Source organism: Athene noctua, chromosome 3, assembly GCF_965140245.1.
Source record: "Athene noctua chromosome 3, bAthNoc1.hap1.1, whole genome shotgun sequence".
Taxonomy (NCBI): Eukaryota; Metazoa; Chordata; class Aves; order Strigiformes; family Strigidae; genus Athene; species Athene noctua.
In genome coordinates, this window is record NC_134039.1 from 16,195,461 (window position 1) to 16,221,556 (window position 26,096).

Sequence of the window (26,096 nt, forward strand, 5' to 3'; positions counted from 1 at the left end):
CTGCGGGGAACAAATCCTTTTGCAAATAGTGAAGAGCAGCTTTCACAAGTAGCAGAGGCCCAGGACAGGCATTGGAACTAACTCCCCCTCTTGCCTGTGCTGTGCACATCATGCAAGTTCAAAGTTAATTACAAACTTGCACTCTGGTGTTTCTGTCTTTAACCACTACCATTAAATGAGATGTGCAGCTTCTTCATGATAAGTTAAGATTCCTAAGGAACTTCGGTTTAACTACATTAATGTTCTTAGAAATTTGAGGGGATTTGTTATTAATGCAGAAGCTGCTGTAATATGAAGTAGTAGCAATCATTCGGTTTCACATTCAGCAGCAGTTTACAAGACCCAGGGGTCTTTCCCTGTTTCCTGGTGGATTGCCTGCAGTTTGAAATTTGCTGTAAGGATGACCATCCCTTTAATACCATGTGATGTGTTTATTTATTTATTTAAAAAAACACTGTGTTCTCAGACTTAGATTCCCTCAAGTGTATTAATAAATGGGTTATGGTATTGCATCATGACAGCTAGATATTTAAGAAATAATTTGCTCTTTTCCAAATTCTGAAATATTCTCCAGCTCATCTGGATTGAATTAAATTTTAATTTGAAAATAATGATGATGTATTTACTTGAACCAAAACATCGCAAAGCAATGAACTAGTGGATTAAATACAAGTTCAGGGAAATAATGCAATATAAATAGGCTTGCTATACAGAATATTTTTGAGAACTAGATTTCTATTAGGTTTCTGTTTGGATTTTACTTATAAGCAGTGTTTGTAAATACTTCAGGACTGTAAACTTCTGCTGGTATGTGGCCATGGCGAGTCTTCTGGAAAGTACACTCAGCCTTAGAAGTAGTAGCAAGTGCAGCAGAAGCAGGCAGGCAGGATCAAGCAAGAAACCACAATGTTTCCTTGAAGTTCACTTCTTTATTCTCCTTTTCCCCTGTAAAAATACATGCTTTTTATAGAATTAGAGTATTATTATCCTGTACTACAGAGAGAACTTTTGGTATCCTTTTAATAAATTAATTTAATGATGGAATAGATCTAGATAAGATATGAATATGCTGAGCAGTTTCTTCCTGGGGGTAATGGGTTTTGACAAATTAAATAATGTTTAAGATTAAGTACTTATTTTCAAAATAACATCTTACCACATAAACATGGTTTCTGTCTTGTTTTGTCACTCATGTCCTTGCCAGCCTGATTTCAAAAGCAAAACAAAGAAAGATAATTCAATGTCTGTCTCTCCCTGTCTAGATTATCAGCGTCTGATGACAGTGGCAGAGGGGATCACAACACTGCTGTTCCCATTTCAGTGGCAGCATGTGTACGTCCCCATCCTTCCTGCCTCTCTCCTGCATTTTCTGGATGCTCCCGTTCCCTACCTGATGGGGCTGCAGTCCAAGGAGGGAACCGACCGCTCCAAGCTGGAGCTGCCTCAGGAGGTCAGTCTCCACTTTTGGCGTTGCTACCCTGAAACCACATTGTTAATATTTGTGTGAATCCCTGCTAGAAAATGCCATGCCTGCTGTTAGGAGGCTTCTATGGCACTGAGAAGACTGTTTGCCAGCAGGAGTAAGATAGTAGGGGAAGTTTTCGCAGACCTTCTTGGTCCATTTCTGAATTTAATGAGTGCCACTAATTGTATAGACTTCTAAATGCTTCTACATCTGCTTCTGGCTGTGATGCTGAATGTTTCTCTGCTTTCCTTACATCACATACTTCACCACGTTTTGATATGCTTTGTCAGTGTCACAGTCCTGTTGACAGAGGGCTGAAGAGCATTTCATTTGGGGATGGTCTTTATGAATCTGGATCTTGTGTGCAATTACTAGATAGTATAAACCTGTCCCAGTCCCCCTGTTGCTACTGAGAAGCGTGCCCCATCCTGCCAGCCTCGTCCCACCCTTGGTTGAGCCCATGTGTTCCTGGCTGGGTCAAGGTCTATTACTAGACCTGCATTCGGGCCTCAAAAGAGCCATATTTGCATTTATACTGTGCCTGTGAACCACTTTAGAGGTGTACTCACATACGTACTTTCACAATATTGACTCACTCCAGTGATGGTCTTTTAAAGATCTTCTGTACTCCCACACAATGGGAAGTAAAAATTTTGCCTGGTCTATCACTTTTTGACAGAGGAAAAAAGGAAGGAAAAGTTGTCCTCCTAATCTAGGTGTTAAAATCACTGGTGGTAGAGAGTGAAATGGAGATTTTTCTCCTCAAAATTTGACCGAAATGATTAAAACTGCTTCACATTTTAATCTGGCCAATGATCACTCTCCATACTGCAAAGTCTTTGGGATAAGACTAGCCTGTCTGCATTCGAGATGGTGGCTGGATCCATCTCTTGAGCGTGCCATGCATTTTAACTTGGATTTCTTCTTAAAATCAGGGGGAACCCTGAGAATAACTGTTTGTATGACTGTAACATCTCGTGACGGTGGCAACGCTGTGCTCAGCTCCATGCGGGGACCTCTCTCCGGGGCAGAGTCCCTAGGGCTTGCAAATAGTTGCCCTACTAAGGCAGGGAGGAGCAGCAGCAAAGGAGAGTATGCAGAAGGGCAGGTTTCGATGTGGAAGTGTAGAGATAAACACAGGGTAAGGATAATATGTTTTTTAATGAAGTATTGGGTGAAGGGGACTGATTCTTAGCCTTGGTAGCATGTAACAGTGCAAATCAAGCCTTACCTTGTTGGTGCAATGACTCAACTGCATGAAACTTGCATTGGTGTGGAAACGAAGCTGGTATCTAGCTACGCTTTTCAGTAAAACCATGCTAATAATACATAATTACTGCATATTAGTCATATGCTTTTAGTTAGCAGATTAAGCTGTCATTTTCCTTAAATTAAAATTTTAATGTGATGGGCTTGCAGTATCACTGGAATAATAAATTAAATATTGCAAGTGAGGGAAGAGTAATAGTGGGGTGGAACACCTCCCCCCTTAAGATATTTAACAAATGAGTGAAAAATGTCAGCATTTATGAACACCACAGGTCCAGTAACTATTGGAGAGACAAAAAAAAAAAAAAAAAAAAGAAGAGGTATTGAACAGGGAAGATCTTGAATCTTAAATTCCTCTAGAAAATAAAAAAAATAGAAAATCCTTCAACATGCAAGGAGTGATGAAGCACTGTTCGCTTTAGCATTCCTTTATTGTTCAGGCCAGGGGCTAGCTGTTTCTAGCTTTTGCTCTAAATATAAACCATTTGTTTGTTAGAGATAAAAATTCTAACAACTGGCCATTGTGCTGTCTTAAGGTTACTAATCCCTCTGCATTAACTTTAATCATCAGATGTTTTTGAAGAGAGAAGTGAGACCAATTCCCCAAGGGTTTTCTGAATCCAAATCTCATTTTTCAAATTTTGTAAATGATATGCAGAGCTGAAATTAAAAAGCCTTTGAAATGAAATATTGATAGAAGACAGTCCCTGAGCTGAAGAACTGTACCAATGCACACCACAACTCTTTAACAGCTGCATAATTAAGTAAAGCAAATTGTTTTGAATGAAGAAATGTTTTTCTTTGTACAGTCCAAATTTATTATGAAAAAGTGAGTTGAAGGGACACTTCTGCTTTACCAAATGAATCCTAATACTCTTTAAAGTATCTATGTGAAAGTTGATTAATGTCAAGCATGTCTCTGAAATATCCAATCTATAATAATCATGTTTGCTGTGGAATGTATTGTCCTGCTGAAAAATAACCTTTCCAGAAAAGGAGGAAAATAAGTTATTTCTGTTCACATAATCTGAAGATCAGTCTACAGTGTTTGATGAGAAGTAAAGAGCAGTAAAAGTGCCTTGGAGAAGGCAGAGGAGCTGTGCTAATGGCCAAGTCAGGCTAACAAAGACCTGCTACTGCCCTGTGGGTTTCTGCAACTCCCATTCTGCAGCTTTATGCCAGGGTAAAACCTGTCAGAGCCCAGCATCTTGGGAATCTGACCTGGTTTAAGATTTTAGTCAGCACGGGGCACTCAGAGAATTTCAGATGTAAAATGCAGTTCAGAAGATCAATTACTGTTTTTCATTCTTCTATTATTCCTGAGGGTGCATTTGCAATGTAATTAATTTTTATGTAGGGTTCTTCCATCCTCCCATTGTCACTTTCCTAGAAAAAATATCAGCTCTGCTAGATTCATGTCTTCACTTAAATTTAATCTTATGGGCTGAAATCCATCTCCATTTGTAGCAAAGCTGAGAGCACTCTGTTTAAATCTCAGGCAGGGGAATCGCCAAGATTGAAAGCCTCCATGGAAACAGGGGTTGGGGGAAGAGGGGAAATAGGACTTGATCTCCAGTGGACAAGCTATACTTAAGACATGATCCCAAAGGATTTGCATGGGGCCCTCTTTCGTAGCTCTGCTCATAGCATTGTTATTTTTCTCACTGAACAACTCATTCCTTGGTAGCACAGCTACAGAGTCTTTCTGTAGTTGGATCTTGGTAAAATGAATGTGCCCTTGAGATGCAGTAATTCACACAGATAGTATTTACGTAGGATGAAAAGTGGTTCTGTGTATCCTACTTGCTGGTGTGTCCTTGGCTGGTCTGGGAGGGCATACTAAATTTTTAGAGTGGGAAGTTTGGGACCTGCAAGGCCTAGGACAACAGGAGGGGGCAAGAAGTTTATTTATTTGTTAAGTCATTGCCAACCTGTTGTCCCCCAGTTTTACTGAAATCTGAAATGTCACAGACTGGATGGCACAGCTTAAGTCTCCTGCATGTGTTCTCTTACCCTTTTGCCTAGAAGGACCCCAGGAAGATAGGGCTACTTAGCAGAGGAGCCAGTTCAGTGCTGAGTGTTCCATTTTGAAATTTTTCTTTGTATTTCAGGCAAACTTGTGCTTTGTAGACATCGATAACCATTTCATCGAACTGCCAGAAGAATTCCCTCAGTTCCCCAACAAGCTGGAGTTTATCCAGGAAATCTCTGAGGTTCTCCTGCAGTTTGGGATCCCGCCGGAGGGTAACCTACACTGCAGTGACAGTGCCACCAAACTCAAGAACCTGGTCCTTAGTGACCTGGTGAACGACAAGAAGAACGGCAACATCCCTGGTAATGCTCTCAACATGTACGAGCTGCTGAAAGGCAATGAGACGATCGCTCGCCTGCAAGCACTTGCCAAGAGAACTGGTGTGACAATGGAAAAAATGACCATCACAGCTCCTCTTGTGGAGAAGGAGAAGGATGGGAAATTGCCGTGTGAGGAGGTGGAGCTGAGGGACTACAAACTGAATGTGCAGCTTCGTGAAGTTTTTGCCAACCGCTTCACGCAGATGTTTGCAGACTATGAGGCTTTCGTCATTCAGGCTGCCCCTGATATGGAGTCATGGCTGACAAACAGGGAACAAATGCAGAACTTTGACAAAGTAAAATAGCCATGTATTCATTTTTCCATCTGAAAGTGTTTTTGGGTGGAGGGAGAATAGCTATATTAAGTAAATATAGCCTAAATACTCTTTAATCCACTGTTCTTCATCTACCTCACTGAGATATTTGTCTGTTTTGATTACACGGGGCCAGATTGCCCGCCAGAGTAAATTGGTGCAGAACCACTGAGCTGGTCAGAGACATCCTGGCTTGTACAAACCAAGCTGGCAGGCTTCTGCCCAGCTGATGGGGCTTCTCCTGTGGGTTTAGTGGAAGGGTAGCAATCAAAAGTGACTTTTTTTTTTTTTTCTTTCCTGAGAGGAGAGGTGCACACCAGAGACAGAAACCAAATCCAGCCTTTCTTGTTTCCTAATCTCATGTTAGAACTTTTTGTTAATTGGTAGTGTTGTTCTGTAGAAGGTTATCACATCATTATGCAGAAGAGTACTGTTATGACTCCACTGTAGTGTGTACACAAGAGTGAAAAGGAAGCCAAGATTAGAAATGGGAAAATAGACTGTAGGCTAGCAAAAGTAATGAGAAATATTGGGAAGCTTGCACATTTATTATTTCTGAGTGACTCTGCAAACTAGATAGCACTCTTAGCCATCAGCTTTTTTAGCTACAAGTCCTTCTCTAAGGAGAATGGTAGAAGGATAAACGGTCACGAACAGACTAACTATTGATCTGAGTCAGTTTTTGATTAAAAAAAAAATGCTGCCATGCCTTTTATTGGTATTGTTTGTATTCAGGTGTTGAACAGTACAGCATTCAAAAGGAGGGAGTGGTTTAGGCAATCTCTGCTAGTACTGCTACAATAAAATGGGCTGCTAAGGTTAGGATTTTCAAAGCTCATTTAGACACTTAGGCACATGGTCAATTTAATTGGAGATTTCTGATTAATTACCCTTCATAACTTCACAAAAGAGCATTAGCTGAAGAGCACTGTACATGCCTTGAATATGTACCACACCTTAATAAGTGATGTGGTCCCAAGCAGGGATGTGCAGACCAAAGGTGCCAAGTGGGCAGGTGGTGGTGGTCTGCTGTGGGTTGCACAGGGCTCGTTCTGCAGGTGGTATCTGCTAGGTTGCTTTGATAAAGCTGGTAGCACGGGCACTACTTCAGTAACTCCATATTCCCTTTACTCTAGCTGTCACAAAGCCTCCCTGACTGCTTATTTCTCACAGTTGTGACTGAAGAGGTGACCCGTGTTCAAAACCCCTTCGTAGATGGATTCACACCTCTCTGAGAGGGGTTTTTGTGGTGGGGAAGCCTTGTCCAAGCCTTCCCATTGGCTGATGGATCAGTGCTCTGATGCTGGGCAGTAACACGGCACTAATGAGCTGTTCTGTATTTCAGGCTTCCTTCCTTTCGGACCAACCTGAGCCTTACCTCCCATTCCTTTCACACTTCATCGAAACACAGATGTTTGCAACCTTCATAGACAATAAGATAATATCCCAGTGGGAAGAGAAGGACCCTTTTCTGCGAGTTTTTGACTCCCGAATTGAGAAAATAAGGCTATATAATGTAAGGGCCCCTGCACTGCGGACATCCAACTATCAGAAATGCAGCACTTTGAAAGAAGCAGGTACGTTCAGATGGGCTAGTAAAATATTCAGAAGTACAATGTCAGCCACAAGAAATATATGTCCTCAGTCATATGAGCACTGCAGCTGATGAGAGAGCCCTAGAGCTACCTGTGGAGGACAGCGGTGTCCTTATTTTCCCTAGGCAAAAATTTCAGCATGCTTTTAAACACCAAGAATAGCAGGAGCCTTTACCTTCCCTTTGAGCTCTCCTAGGCTGGTGCCTTTAATAAACACAAACCAAAACATGGAGCTGGGCTTACTGTTTCTCATTTCAGGCAGTTCCTGTTCCATTGCCAGGAGAGCTTTCCTTCGCTGTGGTGGTGGGACCAGTGCCAGCCACACCAAGCAGCCGAGTCCCAGTGTCTGCTCCACTGGCCTCATCTCCCCTTTCTTGTAAAAAGACTTTTTTTTGACTTACGCCATTTGGCTAGAGCAGCAGGGGATGCCGGGGACGTAATCCTGTGTGGCATATTTTAGTAGCTCCAGCATTAGATGCTCAGTATTAATGAACAATATGCTGTGTACTGAAGACTGATTTTTTACCATTACAGTCACAGGATGCATTTTCAAATTACACTTGAGTTTCTTACTGTGCAAGTATTTATTTAATTTCCAAGTAATACAGGGAAATTATACTCTTAAATTTGTTGGGACACATGTTAATGAAATGGGGCAAACACATTTCTCATGGGTTTTTCTTGTTTAATTCCTTCAGAGTGTTTTACTTGTTACAAATGTGGCAGAAATAGAAATCCTGTGTCTGCTTAACTTTGTCTGTCTAAAACCAATTCTAATTTGCAGGTCGACTGTCTATTCAGCGTCTAGTTTTGGTAGATATTGTGGCACCGGAACCTCATTTTCTGTCTTGTGAAAAGCAGCAAACTGATAGTAATACCAACTTTCCTTCATATTTACCATTCACAATATATGTGACCCTACCACCAGTCCAGCACCTGTTTGTTTAACCTGCCATTTTCGGAACCCTCTGATCCCACACTACCCAGTCCTAGTCCTTTTCTCCAAAATAAAACCATACAAAGCATGGGGGTGTTATCTGAGGGGGAAAAAAAAAGCTGCTGAGTTTCTAATGATAATGTATGTAAATCTTACAACAGTTTCTTTCCCATCACAGTTTCATAACATAGGAAATGAGTTCTGTGTTGTTCTTATCAAATGGAAAATGGAATTAACTTCTACATTTTGCATATTTATTCACTAGTGGTAATATGCTGAAAAGAACAGGCTTGCCTGTTAATGGATAGCCTATATCCATCAGTTGCTAATTAAATGCTGATTTCCCCCATACACCTCCTTTCCCCTCAGTGCATCTGACTCAATTTTGAGAGGGTGACCATTTTTATTTTCATCCTGCTTGAGATTTGAGATTAAATTCTCACGTCCTTGAAGCAACCAACTGAACCACATTAGTCTTAATGGAGCTGAGATTTCTGGGGAGCCCTCACCAGTCTTGTCATAGTCGCCCATGTTTCCAAGCATCTGTTCATCTTCTTGATGTTGCTCAGGCCTTGCTACAGTTAGCTGTGCTTTTTGAAGGCCTGTCATTCAGTAATGGCATATCTAATTTCAGGAGGAGGATCATTATAGGTGCCAGGTGTTTGCAAAACTTGAGTATTGCCACCCCATGCGTCTGCCCAGTGAGACCTGTCTGGGGCAAAGTGAGGTGCCTGACGCCACAGAGAGTTGCAACCAGCCTCAGAGGTCTCCATCCTGCCGAAGGAGTGTTAAAGTCAAACACTGAATTTCAGGGAAAGATTGCCGTGTTCCTGTTAATTCATAACCCATCTTGTAGGCTCCAGTAAATACCTGCTTGCTTAACAACTAACTTGTTTGTGCCAGTACTGGTTGTGTTGGGTGAAGAAACTAAAAGCACAATAACAAAATAACAGCGCAGATGTTTCCTCACTTCTATAAGTGATAGATTTCTGGGTCTAAAGTCACTATTTAACTTTTTAGAGTATTTTCAGGGATTGGAGCATGACCACTTCTGTTGTCGTAGCATGTGTCTTCAGGTGGTCCGCTAACATGGTGGTTCACCTGTGACTGTAACTTGCAGCCCAATCCATCGAGCAGAGGCTGTTGAAGATTGATCACACAGCTATCCACCCGCACTTACTTGATATGAAGATTGGTCAAGGGAAATACGAACAAGGATTTTTCCCAAAGTTGCAGTCGGATGTCTTGGCAACGGGACCCACCAATAACAAGTAAGCACAGGTTTTCTTTTCTGAATTTGAAACCAGATTTTTCATATACAAGATTCACACCACTGGACAGAAGTCCTAATTTTGAATGGCTTATGACCAGTCTAATGAGCCCTATCAACTCTTTCCATTTCTGGTTTTTATGGGCTGCGATTTTTGAAGTTATAGCTGTGGCTTGGGTTATGTTAGAAAGCATTAGCTCTCATTTTGGGAAGACTCCTCAGTACTGTTTTCTGTCTAGTGGTAAGTACTGTATCTTCTCATACACATTTTTAGTTTTATCATTGCCATAGTAAATTTAAAGTTCATGTATTCGCTGTTTTGCACTGAATAGGATCATTTGGAAACTTAAGCCAAAATTCAGATTCTGAAATAAATTTTGGTATTGAAATCTCCACACCATCATGCAGAATAAAATTAATGTTCCTATTTTTTTGCTCTCTTTTCTTTAGCTGTTATTACATGACCCAGCAACTTCTATAGCTCTCTTTCAGTTTCCATGTTGGAATAACCTGGAAGAATAATTTGGTGAGGGTGGAAAATATGTGGTTCTGTACCTGCATTTCCCTTCTGAGTCTGATACGGTTCTATAGTGCACTTTGATGGGAAGGTAGGGGTACTGATAGCTGTGGAATTGAGCACGTCATTACATAGTTAATGTACCTAATGTAAAATGAGAAGCTGGAGTACTGATATATTTTACATTTATAACACTTATAAAGTAATTGTTGTAAATTACATTACTTGGGTTTTTTTTCTTTCTTCCCTCAAAACCCAGGAATGAGGTGGGTTTTCTGCCCTTTCAAAAATGGGAGTTTTGTGCATCAATGATTACTATTCCATGAAATTATTAGTTCAAGACCTCACTTCTGTGGTAGGTCAAAATGTAGGAGCACAGATAGATCTGAGAGCTGCAAAAGCTATGACTGTCCAGACATTGAAGCTAGCTCTTGGTTTAGACATGTGTATGCTGCTCTGAGCTCCTGTATTCTATTTATGCACCTTTTGTGCACCCCAGTGCTAGCCTAATACCTGTCATGACCCGGACTGGAAACCCAGAGAGTCGCAACGGTTCTGTGATTCCCCCCAGATTAAATTAAGGTGAAACGACATCAAACGAGCGGTTAAAATGTTTTACTTGCGGTAGAAAGCAAGTCAAACTTGGAAAAAGATAATAAGCAAGGAAAGGAAAGGGGAAAAAAAAAAAAAAAGTCAAACAAATCCGGATCACCAGCCCTGGATCCAGTGTTGTCTCGGGTCCTGTAATCTTGGGTGGTGGGTGCACCACACAGCAAAGTTTCTGTCGCCTTTTAAATTCATTTTATCAGCTGATTAGCATACTTTGGGCTTTTCTCTCAGTTCCCAGAATGTTGCTGACTTCATGCTTCTTGATCAGTATTTCGGCTCTTGGGGCAGAAATGATCACCTCTTATCAGTTCTTGTCACCTCTTCAATGGTGGAGGCGCGAAGTCGTTAGCAAGGCTTGTCTGGTGTCTGGCGGACACAATAGAGCCACAAAGGATCGGGCTTACACAGTGGAGCCAGTGATAGCAGTCTTTGTGCTTTAGGGGAAACATTTGGTTTCACTCAGCCGGTGTCTCCCCCTTTGAGGCTTATCTAAGGAGTTTGTCAATACAACTGCAAGGCAGAGGGGGGTGCATCCTTCGATACACTCCGCTCCCTTGGGTGGTGTTCCTGAGACTAATCACAAAGGTCACAGCTTGTCCTTAAGGTTTTATGTGTCGAGGAATGTTTAAGGCATTACTTCCTTCAGTTCCTTACAATACCTTTTTAATAACTTACTAGAAATAAGACTTGCAAATGATGAAACAAGATATCCTTAAACACTGAATGTTTAAAGAACTGAAATTCTTTAAAAGAAATTTAAAAAAACACCCACAACTCTAAGGAGTGCGTATTTCAAAGTTCCTTTGCTTGCAATCTTCTTGCAAACCAAGACAAAAGTTTAAGGTTAATGCTTCTTTGAGGAATGGAGGATTTCTTAATCTTGTGGGATGCTGTGTTTAGCAGTCTGCCTCTTATCCTTATGGTGGGTTTCGGTTTTACAGTGTCAGCAACAGTGTGAGCGTGCCCAGCCTGCTTGAAGTTGCTTATATATTCTGACTCTATTGCAGAATCTTAGTGAATCTATGAATAAGCATCACATTAAAAATAGTTGTCCTTGTGCCTTTTGAGATGCTTCCGTTAAATTGCTACCTAGTCTAAAATGTGACTTTAACTCCTTGAGTGATAATTTTGATTTAGATAGCTGGTTTTGGTCTCATTGTAGCATGTTTCAGAATTGTAAGTACCAAAATCCCATTACTCGCTGCAAAGTGGTGTCAAAGTGACAAATGTTTGGAATTCCTCCAGTTGTATATTGCCAGAAAGGTTTGTAATTGGAAAATCTTAAGACCATCTGTTTATATCTTTCTGCTTCCTAGCTTTTTATGTGAGCAGCTGAGAGGACTCTCTCTCTCATTTAAGATGTGTAATTCTGGTGAATTTACACCCACATATAAAACAGATAGCCTTTTCATGCTCTTTGCAAATACAGTATAATTCTTTTGACCACAGAATCAATTGAACCATAGCCTTCCATTAATTTAAATTTCCCAGTGTATGCTTCTTGGCGATATGTTATACCTGCATACAGGACTGGGCCTTTGTGTATGGGGATGGGGGATGAGAACATCTCAGCTACATTCCCAGGCACTTCAAATGTAGCTATTGCATATTAATGCAAAGGATATTGCTGTGTAGATGAGACTTATTTTTGCAGACTTCAGTTCTACTTAACAAATTTTGTTCTGAATAATCATTCCCATGTTACAGTCGGTTGGTGCTGGACAGTAGCAAATAAACCAATTCAAAACTGTTTCAATGAAAACTTGTCCTCATTGGCCAGCAATCAGATTTTTATTGCTTCCTTTTCTGAGCAGATAAACTAACAAATATATAACTGGAGCTCATAATATTATCTAGCTGTTCCCTTCCTGTAACCAGGCAGAGCACTGAAGACACCTCTTCGGTTACTGGGCTGTTTGTTATGTGTATAATATGGTAAATCTAAATCGGAAATATAATGCAAACACTTTTTAGATCTAGATTCTATGTGTGATCCCAGAAAACCACGTTGCCTAGATGGGCAGAAATTGTGTTTGGGAGAGGAGGTGTCTGGCTCTTGCTTGCTGGGCATGGAGAGCAGGGCTTAGGGACAGAGGTACGGTTGGCAGTCATATTGGATCACTTCCACCTAAGCACAGCGGGAAACAAATGTCATGTGTAAGTGTTAAAACACCGAAGTCTGTCATAGAAGTGAAGTATAATGTTTCATCTGTCAACCCATGGTCATGCTTGGCATCATGCTTTGCCCCACTTTTGTCACTGTGCTGCCTCCCCCCACGTCCCCCCAGGATGTCTGCTAAAATGCTGGGCAAGGGGGTGAGCCTGTGCTCTTCTGGCCCCAGCCAGTGTCACACTGCTTGTTGCTTTCTCTCACCTGCTCAGTCATTTGTGGGTCAGAAGAGCAACTCCGTTTACATTTGCTCTTATTCTGGCCAGCACACTCAGACTGCAGATGCATGCTTGGTGTCGTTGAGGCTGGTCTGTACCTCTTCCTCCATGGTGGTCAGGAAATCTTGACTTGCTCAGTGAAGCAAGAACTTAACTGAAAATAATGCCAAACTGCACTTTACTAAAAAGAAATAAAAAGTTTTTAAAAAAACAACCAAACAAAAACCCCCTACACCACTCACCCACCTCCAGAAAACTGGAGAATAGGCTCCAGGTATACAGTTTCTTTAATCATCTTTTTGACCAAAACTTCCTTAACACAGAAATACATTAACTGCAGAATACGCAGGTCTAAACTTAAGCAAAAGATAATAACTTTTTAACCCAAGTATTTCTAGAAAGTAATAGAAATAGTATTTTTCTGTAAAGAAAAGAATTCATTTACTCTAACAGCGATTAAAAAAACAAAACAAAACACCCCCCACCCAGTTCTGTCCTCTTTCCCATTAGGCAGCAATGTTCCATTTGAGGGACTCCCTCTGCACTCTGCCCCTTTGATACATCCCCCACGTCATGGGAAGACCTTTGGAATCTACAGACAGCAGCTCCAGCTTCCTCTGGGTTCAAAAGTGGCCTGTCCACGCTGCTCTAACCTGTAAAGCAGTGGCTTCTGCAGAAGTCCTCCTAGAAGGCATCCCAGGAGAAACAGGCTGCAGGCCCTCAGGCAGTGGGTCTACTTATCTAGAAATGAGCAGTGGTTTCCAGAGTCCTCCTTTCCTTTTTCAAACCCCAGCACCACATTGTGATTTCTAATGTTCCACTCTTCCTTCCCCACGTGTGTTTTCTGCAGGGCTTTAAAAATTGTAGCTGGGACTCCACTGGTTGATGCGTTTGCAATGATCCAGGAGAGGAATTTCAATGACAAAAAGCCAAGCTATATAAACACTTCATGGTTTTTGATTAGCTAATTGTTAAATTAGGGTGAATATGCTTACAGTGCAAAATTAAAACAATGAAACAAGTGGTGTTTTCAATCTAATTGATTACCTTGTAACTTAATTTGTACTAAGAAGCTTGATAAATGTGATTAAATATTGCAGAGGAAAACATTGATTGCACACCAAGCATGGGAATATATTTGTATTCTGGCAATTTGTAGTGAATGCCTGCAAATAGCAACTGAACTGATTTTTTTTTCTTAATTTCTTTTGGTTTTCAAAGGAAGGTTTTGCTTTGTTACACGTTCACAAAATGGCTTAAATTATCCTTTTTTGCCTTTCTCTTTGTTTAGCCCTGCTTTTGCCACCTTCTTTATCTGAGCCCCACTTTCCTCCTTGCTTCGTTCCCTGACCAGCCTGTTTCCTGCCCTGGCCACTTCTCTTTCCTGAGCTTCCTGTGAGCCTTGTGCTTTTGTCTGTCCTCTTGAGTCCTGACTGACCTGCAGTGATCCCCAAAGGAGGGTGCAGTCCAAGTCATCAAACACAGATCCCGCTATACTTGGCCTTTTAACCTCAGGCTTTAGCTAAGTGATGTGTTACTCTTATGTAACTCCATGAAGCAGATTTCAAAAGTATTTTTGCTTTCTCCAGGCATTTGTTCCTGTGCTGTATTTTGCTGACCTCACCGATGTGTCAGTATTTATTTGTAAAAATCATGCATTAGGAGTATACAAAATTGGTTTGGTTTTGTGCTTCAGTTTATGGCAGGACTTGCGTGGGCACTGTCTTGTGGCCTCCATCACAGGCCCCAGCTTCAAGTTGTGAACTGCCCAGGGTTTATCTGCCTAGTGCTCTGGTTCTCCTCATTTTTAAATAGGACTACTGTTTGCTTATTCACTAACATTTAACATCGGTTAATGTTTTTAAAGAAAATATGATACATAATGTAAAGTAGTTGCTGAATATCTATGTGATGATGGAATTCAGTTTGGTTTTAACAATTATTTATTGTATGGGAAATGGTCTGTCTCCTGTACTGAGTGCTTCATATTAAATAGGCTTTTTCTACCTCCATATATGTTGGGTACTGGTTTAAGGCTGTCTTCAATTAAGCTTTTTTTTGTAATCAAGCAAACAATTGCATTTTCAAGTAGTATAGAGTAGTATCTCTGCAGTGCATCTAAATGAGCCAGCAATGAACCATACACACAACGCTGATATTATTTAAACTTTGTGAGCAGTAAAGGCTCACTTTTTACGTATGAAAATTTGAAACAAGCAGTTACTATACATTAGGTAATCTAATATAGCAAAGCACTGACAGGTGCAATGGAAATATTAACCACTTATGTTCAAATACATTCATTTTCAAGAATGAAGTGTGACTGACAATCTGTGCTTTGAAATGGTTTCTGAAATAAGGAACTATGTGCTATGGGGACTTGGAACCTGATGGGCAAGTCTCATGAGTACTGATCCTCTGCTCAACTAGTACAAGGTGGTAAAAGGGCAGTTAACTTCTTTCAGGTAATAGCTGTGCAGAATTAAAGTTCACAGGGAAAAATGTGTGTCAAATCCTTGCATCCTCTATTCTATTTACTCTCCTCTGAACAGTGTTACTGTCTCAAGGGAGTTTGCAAATTAAATACCACTTAGGACAGTGGTTTGTCAGGGCTTAAAGAGTGATGCTGGCAAATCACTACCACTGTTCCTTGCAGAGGATGGTGGTTGTGGGTACCAGCCTTTTAAATCACTTCTTTTCATATAATCTGATGAGACAGCCTGTCAATGCAAGACCACTCTCTCAAGGCATTTTGCTCATTTTTGTCCACTCATTCAGCAGTTTAAAAGCTTTCCTGTTCAGACCTACAGCAGAGACAGAAATGGTGCATTAGTCTCTATTTGAGCCTTCACCCTCACCATGGAACAGTGTGTGCAGAGCAGATTCACAGTGCAGAACCCCTCCCCTGTCAACCCATCTGCGATCAGGTGGAGCTTGGTTTCGACCTTCCTTTTAATTGGTTCGCTCCGATGTGTATTTGACTTGGAATCTCTGTGTAGTCCCATACAAACTACTTCTGAACCCAAGCAGATTACATGTGCAGTCTGTGTGTATTTAATGTGTGCAGGCTGCCTGAGTGCTTTATGGGGGGTTGGTGGAGGGTGTAGTACAGCTTTGTGCAAATTTGTGAATACAGAAATGCAGTCAGATAACTCCTTTCATGGAAGTACATAGGTAAAAAGGGTATTGTCATGATTTGCAGACCTAAATAGCGGTCTCCCTCAGGAGATGGTCAATATGAGGAGATTTAGGTTCTGTCCTATAGAGAAGTGCATTTGTATCCTTCCTTCTCTCTGTTATCACTGTTAATAGATTGAAAATTACGATAGTGACTTTCATGGTGATGGCAATATTGGTTAAATCTGTCTGTGAATTAAGTTCTCTAGCAGCATGCTGCATGTATCGCAGTATATATCCTGCCTGTTACACCCATGTCTAGTTTGGGTAGACATATTCATTTCTACATGGACCTTTGAAAAGAGGGGTGAGGGGGAAAGGTAGGAGGAGAGAGAGAAAGATGTACACGTGGTTGCAGTACAGTATGGCCAGTCCCTGGTATAAGGCTGCTATTTTGTTAGATTGTTTTTTGACAGTTTAGCTTTGATGCTGACCGCCTTACCATTTTTATTAGAGAAATTAAGCATCACAGGTTAAGCATCATCTTTTCCAAGTGTCACCTTTTACATTTCCTCCAGTGTCTACAAACCTATTGCTATGCTATTGGGGTCTAACTGGATATTAAACAATGCTGACTTCACTGCCGTCGTGTTAAAAGGGTCTTAGCTGGAGGTGCCTTCATTTCATTTCTCTATATTGAACATAGCACTGTTAGGCACCTGCTTGAAAGGATCCCTTGGGAAATGGTCCTGAAGGGTTTTGGGGTCCAGGAAGGCTGGGCACTCTTTAAGAAGGAAGTGTTAACGGCTCAGGAGCAGGTGGTCCCCAGGTGCTGTAAGAGAAGCCAACAACAGAGACCACCCTGGCTCAACAGGGAGTTTGGCTGCAACTCAGGAAGAAAAGGAATAGTTTACAGCCTTTGGAAGAAGGGGCTAGCCACTCACAGTGATTACAAAGAGGCTGTGAGGCTATGCAGGGTGGAAATCAGGAAGTCTAAAGCCCACCTGGAAATTAATTTGGCTTCAGCAATCAAGGACAACAATAAATGTTTCTGTAAGTATGTCAGTAGCAAAAGAAAGACCAGGGAGAGTCTCCATCCCCTGCTAGATGCAGGAGGAAACATGGTAACAAGTGATGAGGAGAAGGTTGAGATGCTTAATGCCTTCTTTGCCTCAGTCTTTAATAACAAGACCAGTTGTACTGAGGGAATCCATCCTTCTCAGCCAGAAGACGGAGACTGGGAGAACAACCCCCCCACAATCCAGGAGACAGTCAGTGACCAACTGCATCACATAGACACACACAAGTCTATGGGACCAGATGGGATACACCCAAGGGTGCTGAAGGAGCTGGCTGGGGTGCTCACCAGGCCACTTTCTATCATTTACCAGCAGTCCTGGCTGACTGGGGAGGTCCCGACAGACTGGAAACTGGCCAATGTGACACCCGTCTATAAGAAGGGTCAGAAGGATGATGGAGGAAATTACAGGCCTGTCACCTTGACTTCGGTGCCTGGGAAGCTGATGGAGCAGCTCATCCTGAGTGCCATAATGCAACACATGAGGGACAACCAGATGCTCAGGCCCAGTCAGCATGGGTTTATGAAAGGCAGGTCCTGCCTGACAAACCTGATCTCCTTCTATGACAGGGTGACCTGCTTATTGGATGAGGGAAAGGCTGTAGATGTTGTTTACCTTGACTTTAGTAAGGCCTTTGACACCATTTCCCACAGCATTCTCCTGGCGAAACTGGTTGCTCAAGGCTTGGATGGGCACACACTTTGCTGGGTAAAAAACTGGCTGGACGACCAGGCCCAGAGAGTTGGGGTAAACGGAGTTAAATCCAGCTGGCGGCCGGTCACGAGTGGTGTCCCCCAGGGCTCGGTTTTGGGGCCACTCCTGTTTAACATCTTTATTGATGATCTGGACGAGGGGATCGAGTGCACCCTCAGTCAGTTTGCAGATGACCCCAAGTTGGGTGGGAGTGTTGATCTGCTCGAGGGTAGGGAGGCTCTGCAGAGAGACCTGGACAGGCTGGAGCCATGGGCTGAGGCCAACTGGAGGAGTTTCAATAAGGCCAAATGCCGGGGGCTGCCCTTGGGCCACAACAACCCCCAGCAGCGCTACAGGCTTGGGGAGGAGTGGCTGGAGAGCTGCCAGTCAGAGAGGGACCTGGGGGTGCTGATTGACAGCCAGCTGAACAGGAGCCAGCAGTGTGCCCAGGTGGCCAAGAAGGCCAATGGCATCCTGGCTTGTATCAGGATTAGTGTGGCCAGCAGGGACAGGGAAGGGATCTTACCCCTGTACTTGGCCCTGGTGAGGCTGCACCTCGATTCCTGTGTTCAGTTTTGGGCCCCTCACTACAAAAAGGACATTGAATGACTCGAGCGTGTCCAGAGAAGGGCAACGAAGCTGGTGCAGGGTCTGGAGCACAGGTCCTACGAGGAGCGGCTGAGGGAACTGGGGGTGTTTAGTCTGGAGAAGAGGAGGCTGAGGGGAGACCTCATCGCCCTCTACAGCTACCTGAAAGGAGGTCACAGAGCTGGTGATGAGTCTCTTTAACCAAGTAACAAGTGATAGGACAAAAGGGAATGGCCTCAAGTTGTGCCAGGTAAGGTTTAGACTGGATGTTAGGTTAATGGTTGGACTGGATGATCTTCAAGGTCCATTCCAACCTAGTTGATTCTGTGATTCCTTGGTTTCTTCTCTGAAATATCACTGCTTTTTTGCAGTCCCTGGAGGTGAAGAGTCTTCACCTTTGAACATGAGAGTTAGATGTGGGCAGACGACCAAAACAGGCCTTTGCTCCCTTCTCCATGCAGGCAGCTTGTCCCTGGACTCTCCACAACACTGCAGCTGCTCCATCCCCAGAGACTTGGTGCTTGTAGCAACGCCTCTGCTGTGAGGAATAAATGAAACATGCCAGTAGTCCATGCTCATGGCTCTACAGGCAAAATATAAAGGGGAGAGGACATTTGTTGGGTTAGAGAGTACTCGGGCAGCACCTAGGCTGGGCAGCAGTGCTGTGTGTGCTCCCAAGGTGCCAGGCAGCTCGAGCCTCATACCCCCAGGACAGGGACCAGCCAGGAGGGCTTCATCTCCTCTGGCATTTGCTCCATAGGGACAAGGACAGTAGTAGTATAAGTGAAGAGCTTAAGACTAAGGGCTGACAAGCAGACATTTGCCCGTATGAATACAGCTTTCCTTGCTGCTTTGGCAGCAGCAGGGCTGAGGTGTGAATAAGGCAGCTGCTGATGTCAGGGCCAGGAGAGGCACCCACACGGGATTTCAGCAACCCAAGGGAGGTGGTGTGGCCACTGGGGAGAGCTTTTACTCCTCTTAAAATCACTTCGAGTGACTGAAGGGAGAGGAGGAGTAATTTAAAATGCAATCTCTGCTGACAAGAGGGGAGGGAATAATTATAATTTTGAAGCATTATTTTGGGAAAATTCTGTGGCCCATTAAAGAAAAGTCTTTAAAAGATTTAGCTGCTTAATCCTGTTTATCTGCTGTTAGATCTTTAAAAAATCTCCGGGAAAGATTCAGAGCGGTATCTGAATGCACAGACCTCACCCAGCAGCTCCTCTTCCTCAGCCTAGAGGTTGGGGAAGAGGGAGCACACAGTTTGCTGTGTGTGTAATTGTTTCAGCTAATGAGCAGCAGTCTTTTTTTCATAAATGCCCAATGGTCTTTATATTTCTATGCTTAAAATGTTCAGATAGTTCTGATTAATAATCTGGAGAATGGTCAGTGCCTTCTCCCAGATGGAGTACGGGGCTGGAATTAACTGAAAATGATTTAATGATGGCATATTACTTGTAATTATTCTGTGGCTTTTAGTCTGCTTTCACCTTCAGTGACACATGTTCCCTCAAAGAATGCTTCTAGCAATTCTTGCATCTTCCAGTAACTGCAGAAATGCAGGTGGAAAGGGATCCAAGCTTTGTCTAGAATTCAGAAAATGCCATACAGATCGGAGCAGAAAAAATATTATATGGGTAATATTTGATCTATAACTTAACTTTCCAGTGTATTACTGGTATTCTATCATGTGAAATGTAAGCATGGTACTAACTTGCAATAAATGAAAAGTCTCCAGAGGCAAGTAGCTAAAGTCACTTTTACATCTGCTATCCTCTGTTTGAGGGGCTGTTTCTTCTGCTGCATTTCTACTTGTTGAGATCATTGAAATGCAGGATTTATTTCCCCCACCCTGCATCTAATGAAGTGTTGGGTGTTGCTTCTAAAAAAAAAAAAAAAAAAAAGACTTACTAAACTCACGGGCTGTATATTTTTAAGACTTCTGAGTGAGGAGGTGCAAAGACACTTATGTCAGTAATGTATTCCTCTGAGAATGTACTGGTGTTTGCTGTACAGACACCTATTGGACTGTTTTGTTTAGTTACCAGAGACTTGAAGCTACGTTGCTTCAAAAACAAATTTCTTGTCGTATGAGATGGTGAGGTGCAGAACCATACTTATGTGCAGACCCAGATGTTTTATTTCTTCCTTTGTACTTGTTTTCTTGATCTTATTTGGGAAGTAGGAAGGCACTTTGATTTGACTATAAAAAAATACAGTTTCTGTGACTTTTCTTCCTTTTTGTCTGTGCAGTTAGTCAAAATTTGGTCTTTGGTTGACCCACTGGAGGAACTGGTGTAGATAGATAGTTAGGTACATGTATGCAAAGTTCTTCTCTCTGGAAACAGGAGGGTTTGGTCACCAGGGGTCACATCCCTGCACTTCTCTTGGGTCAGGTTCCCCTCCCTATGCATCCACAATGGCTTTGTGGACGTGTCAGGACCCAAATCCAGCTCTGTACAAGGGTTTTGTCTTTCAGGCAAGCATCTGCCTATGTGTTACCAGGTGAAACTTCTTGCCCAAATAGGTCAAATCCCAGATCCTATTTGTATATACTCCTGTTTGTAGTGCACACAGAAATAAATGGGTTTGGGATCTGAAGACTGCTGTCTTCTCCAACACCAGCTGTATGGAGAGGCTCACCAAGCACACACCTTCTGTCTTTGATGTGGGCATCTCTAGGTTTTCCTCCGTATATATCTATCAAAGGTAGAGCACCCAAATCTCCAGGGCCACTGTAGAAAAATCCATCTCAGAGCAGTTGTTCTGGTGTGGTGCCCAGCACGGACACTTTAGTCTGGAGTAGGGGGGCCAGGATGAAGACAGGTTTTGAATGGTCCCTTTGACTCAAGTACTGAGGTTGGGAAGCATGGGGTGTTGTTTTCTTGGTGTTGTTTTTTTTTCTTTTTTTTTTTCTTACAGATTTAGGTTCAAATTCTTCCAGGTAGTTTCCTCCCATAGGTAGCACCTTATTTATACATTCCACCAGGCACTGGGGCTGAAGCACTGCCCTGGGTAGGCTTTGTGTTCTGCTTCGCCTTGGTTTCGCTCTTTAACTTCTGAGTGCAGGAGAGAGGCAGAACAGATGACTTCATGAAGTGACTGAAAGGTTGTGGGGTTTTTTTTACTGTATTTGAAAGATATTTTAAATTTTAATAAACAGAACTACAGTAATTAAGTAATATTCTGAAGATATAGCCTTCATGTGCATTTACTTATATCGAATGCTTGGTAAGTTGTTTTATACAGTGTTATTTCAGCTTTCTTTTATAAATAATTTATGAACTTATTTATTCTCTGCACCACTAGAGCATCTTTGTTTTCAAGGATTTAACAGAAGGTTATGGTATTCCTAGAAACTCTAGAATCAGACTAGAAATTCCTTGGGACAAAATTATCTTGGTTTGTGGTATGTTATAGTACCTGGCATAAAGGAGTTTGGACACTTGGGATCTTTAAGGTAGCTTTGTTTCAAACCTGGTTACCAAGTGGCTGCTTTCAGACAATGGCTTCAGATGAGGAAAAATTTCAACTGGACATACATGAACATGTAGAAAAAAAACAGGCCTTCTGTGGTACCTAGAAAGCCAATGCAGAAAAAAGACATGGTAAAGATAGCAACATGATTAATCCCAGGAACATCAATATTGTTTATAGCCTTTAGACACAGGTGTACCTTATATCACAATAGTTACTATTGCAATGAGAAGTTTTTCTGAAATAATTCCTGGAAGTACCACAGAAAGTGGAGAAAGGAGAAGTACCACCTCTCACAAAAGAGCAACATCTTGGAAGTTGCTACTCAGAATACATCACTGTATTTTGTTTGTTCTTACAGACATCATTTTCATGATACTTCAGCAAATGCAGCAAACAGTGGTGTTAGGTAACTTAAGTACAATGATTTACCTAGTGGGGGCATCAGTGTTTTGGCATGATCTGCATTTCAGGTAACACAGGAGCTCTCACTGGTGACCCTGGCACTTTCATCAGGGCTTTTGTCCCTTGGGTGCATGGTGGCCTGTGACCTGCTAGGTGGTTTTCCACAGGGAGGTCAGGCACCAGCTTGCACCCATGTCTATTGCAAGGTCCAAATTTGTGCTTTTGCTTTTCCTGCTGCAGACCCATTGAGTGTCCTCTGGCTCCTGACATGGGCTTTCCCTCCTGATATTTTTGCCACTCACGTGTGTCTTCTCTCTCTCTGACTTCCCAGTCGCTGGGCCAGTCGTAGCACCACTGCGCAGCGGAGGAAAGACCGCCTGCGGCAGCACTCGGAACACATCGGGTTGGACAACGATTTGAGGGAGGTAAGTGGCATCATCTGCAGGCAGCACGAGCTTGTGATCCTGGAGGTGAGGTTTAGGCAAACGATGTGTTATTACTCTGGGCAGTTCTGTGACTACTCTAAGATTTGTGAGGGTCTCTAGCCATTTAGAAGCTGCTTGTCACAGATGTACAACTTCAAAGCACACAACATAAGTAAAATGCTTTTATTATTCGGGAATAAGACAGCCCCTTTGTGATCAGGAAAATGGCTTATTTGCTGATTTAGACCCTGATTGTGTTACTGCATGTAGAGAGCAGGGCCCTGGTGCACACCTGCGTGAGGCTGCTGAGCTCTGGCCAGGGTGAAGGTCTCTGGAAAAGTCAAGTCCTTGAATAAATGTCAATGTTGTAGAGGTGAATGAGGTAGGGCTCTTTCTTTTTTTTTCTCTCTCTCTTATGTAGATTCCTGACATGAGTAAGCCTATTTGAAACGTTAAGACTTAAGGGCCTAAAACTTGGAAACTCCCATGCCTCTTGTAAATGTCATTCACATATACTCATTTCTTTCCCATCTTTTCAGTTTCTCATCCTTCATTAAATATTTTCTGCCATATTTTTCCACTGATGTCCATGTGCTTCTTTTGTATATCACTAGCAAAAATAAAACATTCATGCTGTTTTGTGGTAAATCTTGCTGAATAATGTTGGCCGGTGTTGGCATTTGCACTCTGAAAGAACCTGAAGGGATGAGTGGGCTCCTGAGCCACAGTTTTGAATGATGTTTCATGGAAACACAGCAAAACAGCACTTGTCCATGTTTGTTGCTATTTTTGCTAATGTGGCTTTGCAAGTATATTTTAAATGTTGTCTTGTGTGTATATCTCATAGAGCCTTTTCCATATTTTGTCATGTATTTATTTTCTTCTTTTATTGGCTGTGGATCATATGCATGCTTCTTTTGCTTTGTCTCCTCTTTCTTTCTGGCTATTCTGCCATTGGGGCATCTGCCTCCTCTTAGCCATCGGAGGAGCTTTTGCTTCGTCAGAACTCAATGGCCTTCTGGGAGTGGGATCAGGGACCACCCCCTCCTGCACGGCCTCCTAAAAAATCCTTCTCTGAATGCTGCCTGGTATGTTTTAGTTTTTCTTGTTGAAAGCTGCTTTTGAGATGTAATTAGCGTGAGGAACTGCTGTCTTCACTGCATCTCAAACCTCTCCCTTTATTGTAGAGTATGAGCATGTCCCTGTAGCACTTGGAAGTGTGGTTATAATCGGAAAAGTAGCTGGAAATCAGCTCTAGGCTCCCATACCAGCTCCATGGCAAACATGACTGCTCCAAGGCTGAGAGATGAGAATTTTGTTTTGCTTCTTTTTTTTCCCATGTTGCTCACCTGGAAATTCAGTTTAGGGTGTCAAACCCAAAAAAGCATTGCTTTCTGATTGCTGGATCGTCACATCCTGGTGTGGAAGAGGTTGGTGGTGTGTGAATGCTGATGAGCAGCAAAGGGCAATCAATTGGCTCTTTCATCCCACCCTTACTCTTCTCTTGAACTTACAAGAGTTAATAATTTTTTATTTTTTATTTTAGTATAATAACAAGGCATACAAGGAATAAAGGTTATCCATGTTTTGTACTCTTCAGACTATAACCACACTTTGCATTTTATTTATCCCATTACATTTAAAAAGAAATATTAGATTTCCTAACTATATATTCCCTGTATTACTTTTTCACTGGTTTTATTGCTAATTTTTGCACCGAGTTAGATGGAAGTCACTTGTAAGGTTGCTTGCTGAACAACACACTTTCATCATCTGTGATTTTTTTTTTTTATTCCCACATGTAGTTTTTCAACTAGTGTCAGTGAAACTGTCAGTGAAACTGTAATTACCTAGCTGAGCACTTTTGCTGAACACAGTTTTCGATGGCAGAACCCAACATTCTTGTCTGACCTGTGGGACTGATGTTAAGTGGTTCATGTTCAAGTTTTGTATTGAAAAAATCCAATTGTGTCAGGAAAAACTGAGCTATTTCAACTAACTTCAGTGTGTTTGGATTTTGCTTTTGCTTTTCCTGATCTAGTGGATGGTGTCCCTGCCCATGGCAGAGAGGTTGGAACTAGATGATCTTTAAGGTCCCTTCCAACCCAAACCATTCTGTGATTCTATGAAATAAATTATTTTCTCCTCAGACAGAAAGCTCTAAGGATGCAGCAGCTGTATTGTCCTCTCAGTTCTCCAGAAATCCCAGCCAGCACCAGTGCTGAGTCACTGGAGAGGTGTGATCAGCTCCTCTCAGGGGAAGAACAGTCACGTTCACATACCATCCCCCAGAGAGGCAGCATTAACTGCATAAAAACTCACTACGGAAATGGAGCATTCCCACACCAGGCTATGAGCACTACGTTTCAAGACTGTTTTATTTGAAAACATTATATTATTTCACTCTTTTTAACAAAAACTTTATGAATAATGCTTGGAGAACTTTTTGATAGGCTTTGTATTTGGACACCTAAATGTGGCTGACTTCTTAGCTTTGCTCGGCATATAGCCCTCTCACTGATGTTGGGGGTAGAGGACACTCTGTTGATTTTTTTTTTTTTTTTTTTTTCTTACCCCCCCCCCAAAACAAAACAATAAAAAAAAGCCCTGAACAATAAGGTGATAGAGCAGAAAGGTTTAAAAGTCTTTTATTATAGCTTGGTTTCATTTTTTTAAAGAGCATGGCCAATTTTTGTCCATACTTCTCAATTACCACCCCACAGTAAAAAGATGAATGATCCTAAATGTCAGTTTCCTTTAAAATGAGCTTCACTTGTAGTTACGAAGTTAATTGAGAATAAAAGCCATTCTGAATTTTTTTCTCCTCACAGAAACTGTACAGATGGAAAGTAATGGATTAAATCTTTCTCCTTCACTAGGTGTATTTCTTTTTCTTGTGATTTCTTTTCATAGGATTTTTTCCATTCATGTACAGTCTGTAACAAATTAGATAAATTGTTTTTAATTTTTAATTTTTTTTGGAAGTGAAAACCAAATAACAATGAAAGGAAATTTTACTTGATATTTTGATTTTATTGCTGAATGAAGGTATCACACTTTCATGCACTTCTGTGGCTAACTTTGTGCTAGGGGTTAACAGCACAGTTCACTAGCTAACATTGACTGGTTTGGTTCCATGCAGGAAAATATCTTCTTTTTTCTGTTGTCAAAAGGGAGCATTCCACTTCTCCAGCATGACACCTAAGCATCAGACAAATCATGATGCTGTTCCTAGATTAACACTAGCTCATTCCTCTTCACCAGCATTTGCTTGTTTAGGATTAGGATGAGGAGAATCTCTCTGACTTGTAATATCTAAAATTATTCCATTTATTTTTAGAAATACATGCAGGAGGCAAGGAGTTTAGGAAAAAATTTAAGGCAGCCCAAACTCTCAGACCTCTCTCCAGCTGTAATTGCGCAAACCAACTGGAAATTTGTGGAAGGGTTACTGAAGGAATGTCGCATGAAGGTAGGTCCTCTTCCTTCCCACTGCCTGCTGTCTCCTTACTTACACTGAGCCTAAACAGCATCTGTAGATGGTGTCCTAAAAGTCCTTCAGCTGGAATGCTGTTGGTGTACTAGGCTATTGCAGG

The 26,096-nt window shown here is 41.9% G+C and overlaps 1 protein-coding gene across 5 annotated transcripts in view; it reads left to right on the forward strand.

Moving 5' to 3' along the window:
• Window positions 1–26,096, forward strand: part of DENND5B (DENN domain containing 5B) — a 119,807-nt gene that overhangs the window by 71,287 nt on the left and 22,424 nt on the right. For 3 of the 5 annotated variants that reach the window (XM_074902072.1, XM_074902074.1, XM_074902075.1), the window contains 6 exons: window positions 1,263–1,450; window positions 4,846–5,382; window positions 6,746–6,977; window positions 9,053–9,203; window positions 22,407–22,500; window positions 25,841–25,972. In XM_074902072.1, the coding sequence (XP_074758173.1) occupies window positions 1,263–1,450; window positions 4,846–5,382; window positions 6,746–6,977; window positions 9,053–9,203; window positions 22,407–22,500; window positions 25,841–25,972 (1,334 nt within the window). Of the gene's footprint in view, window positions 1–1,262; window positions 1,451–4,845; window positions 5,383–6,745; window positions 6,978–7,779; window positions 7,867–9,052; window positions 9,204–22,406; window positions 22,501–23,477; window positions 23,589–25,840; window positions 25,973–26,096 lie in introns of all 5 variants that reach the window. The other 2 variants (XM_074902070.1, XM_074902071.1) reach the window with 2 other exon arrangements.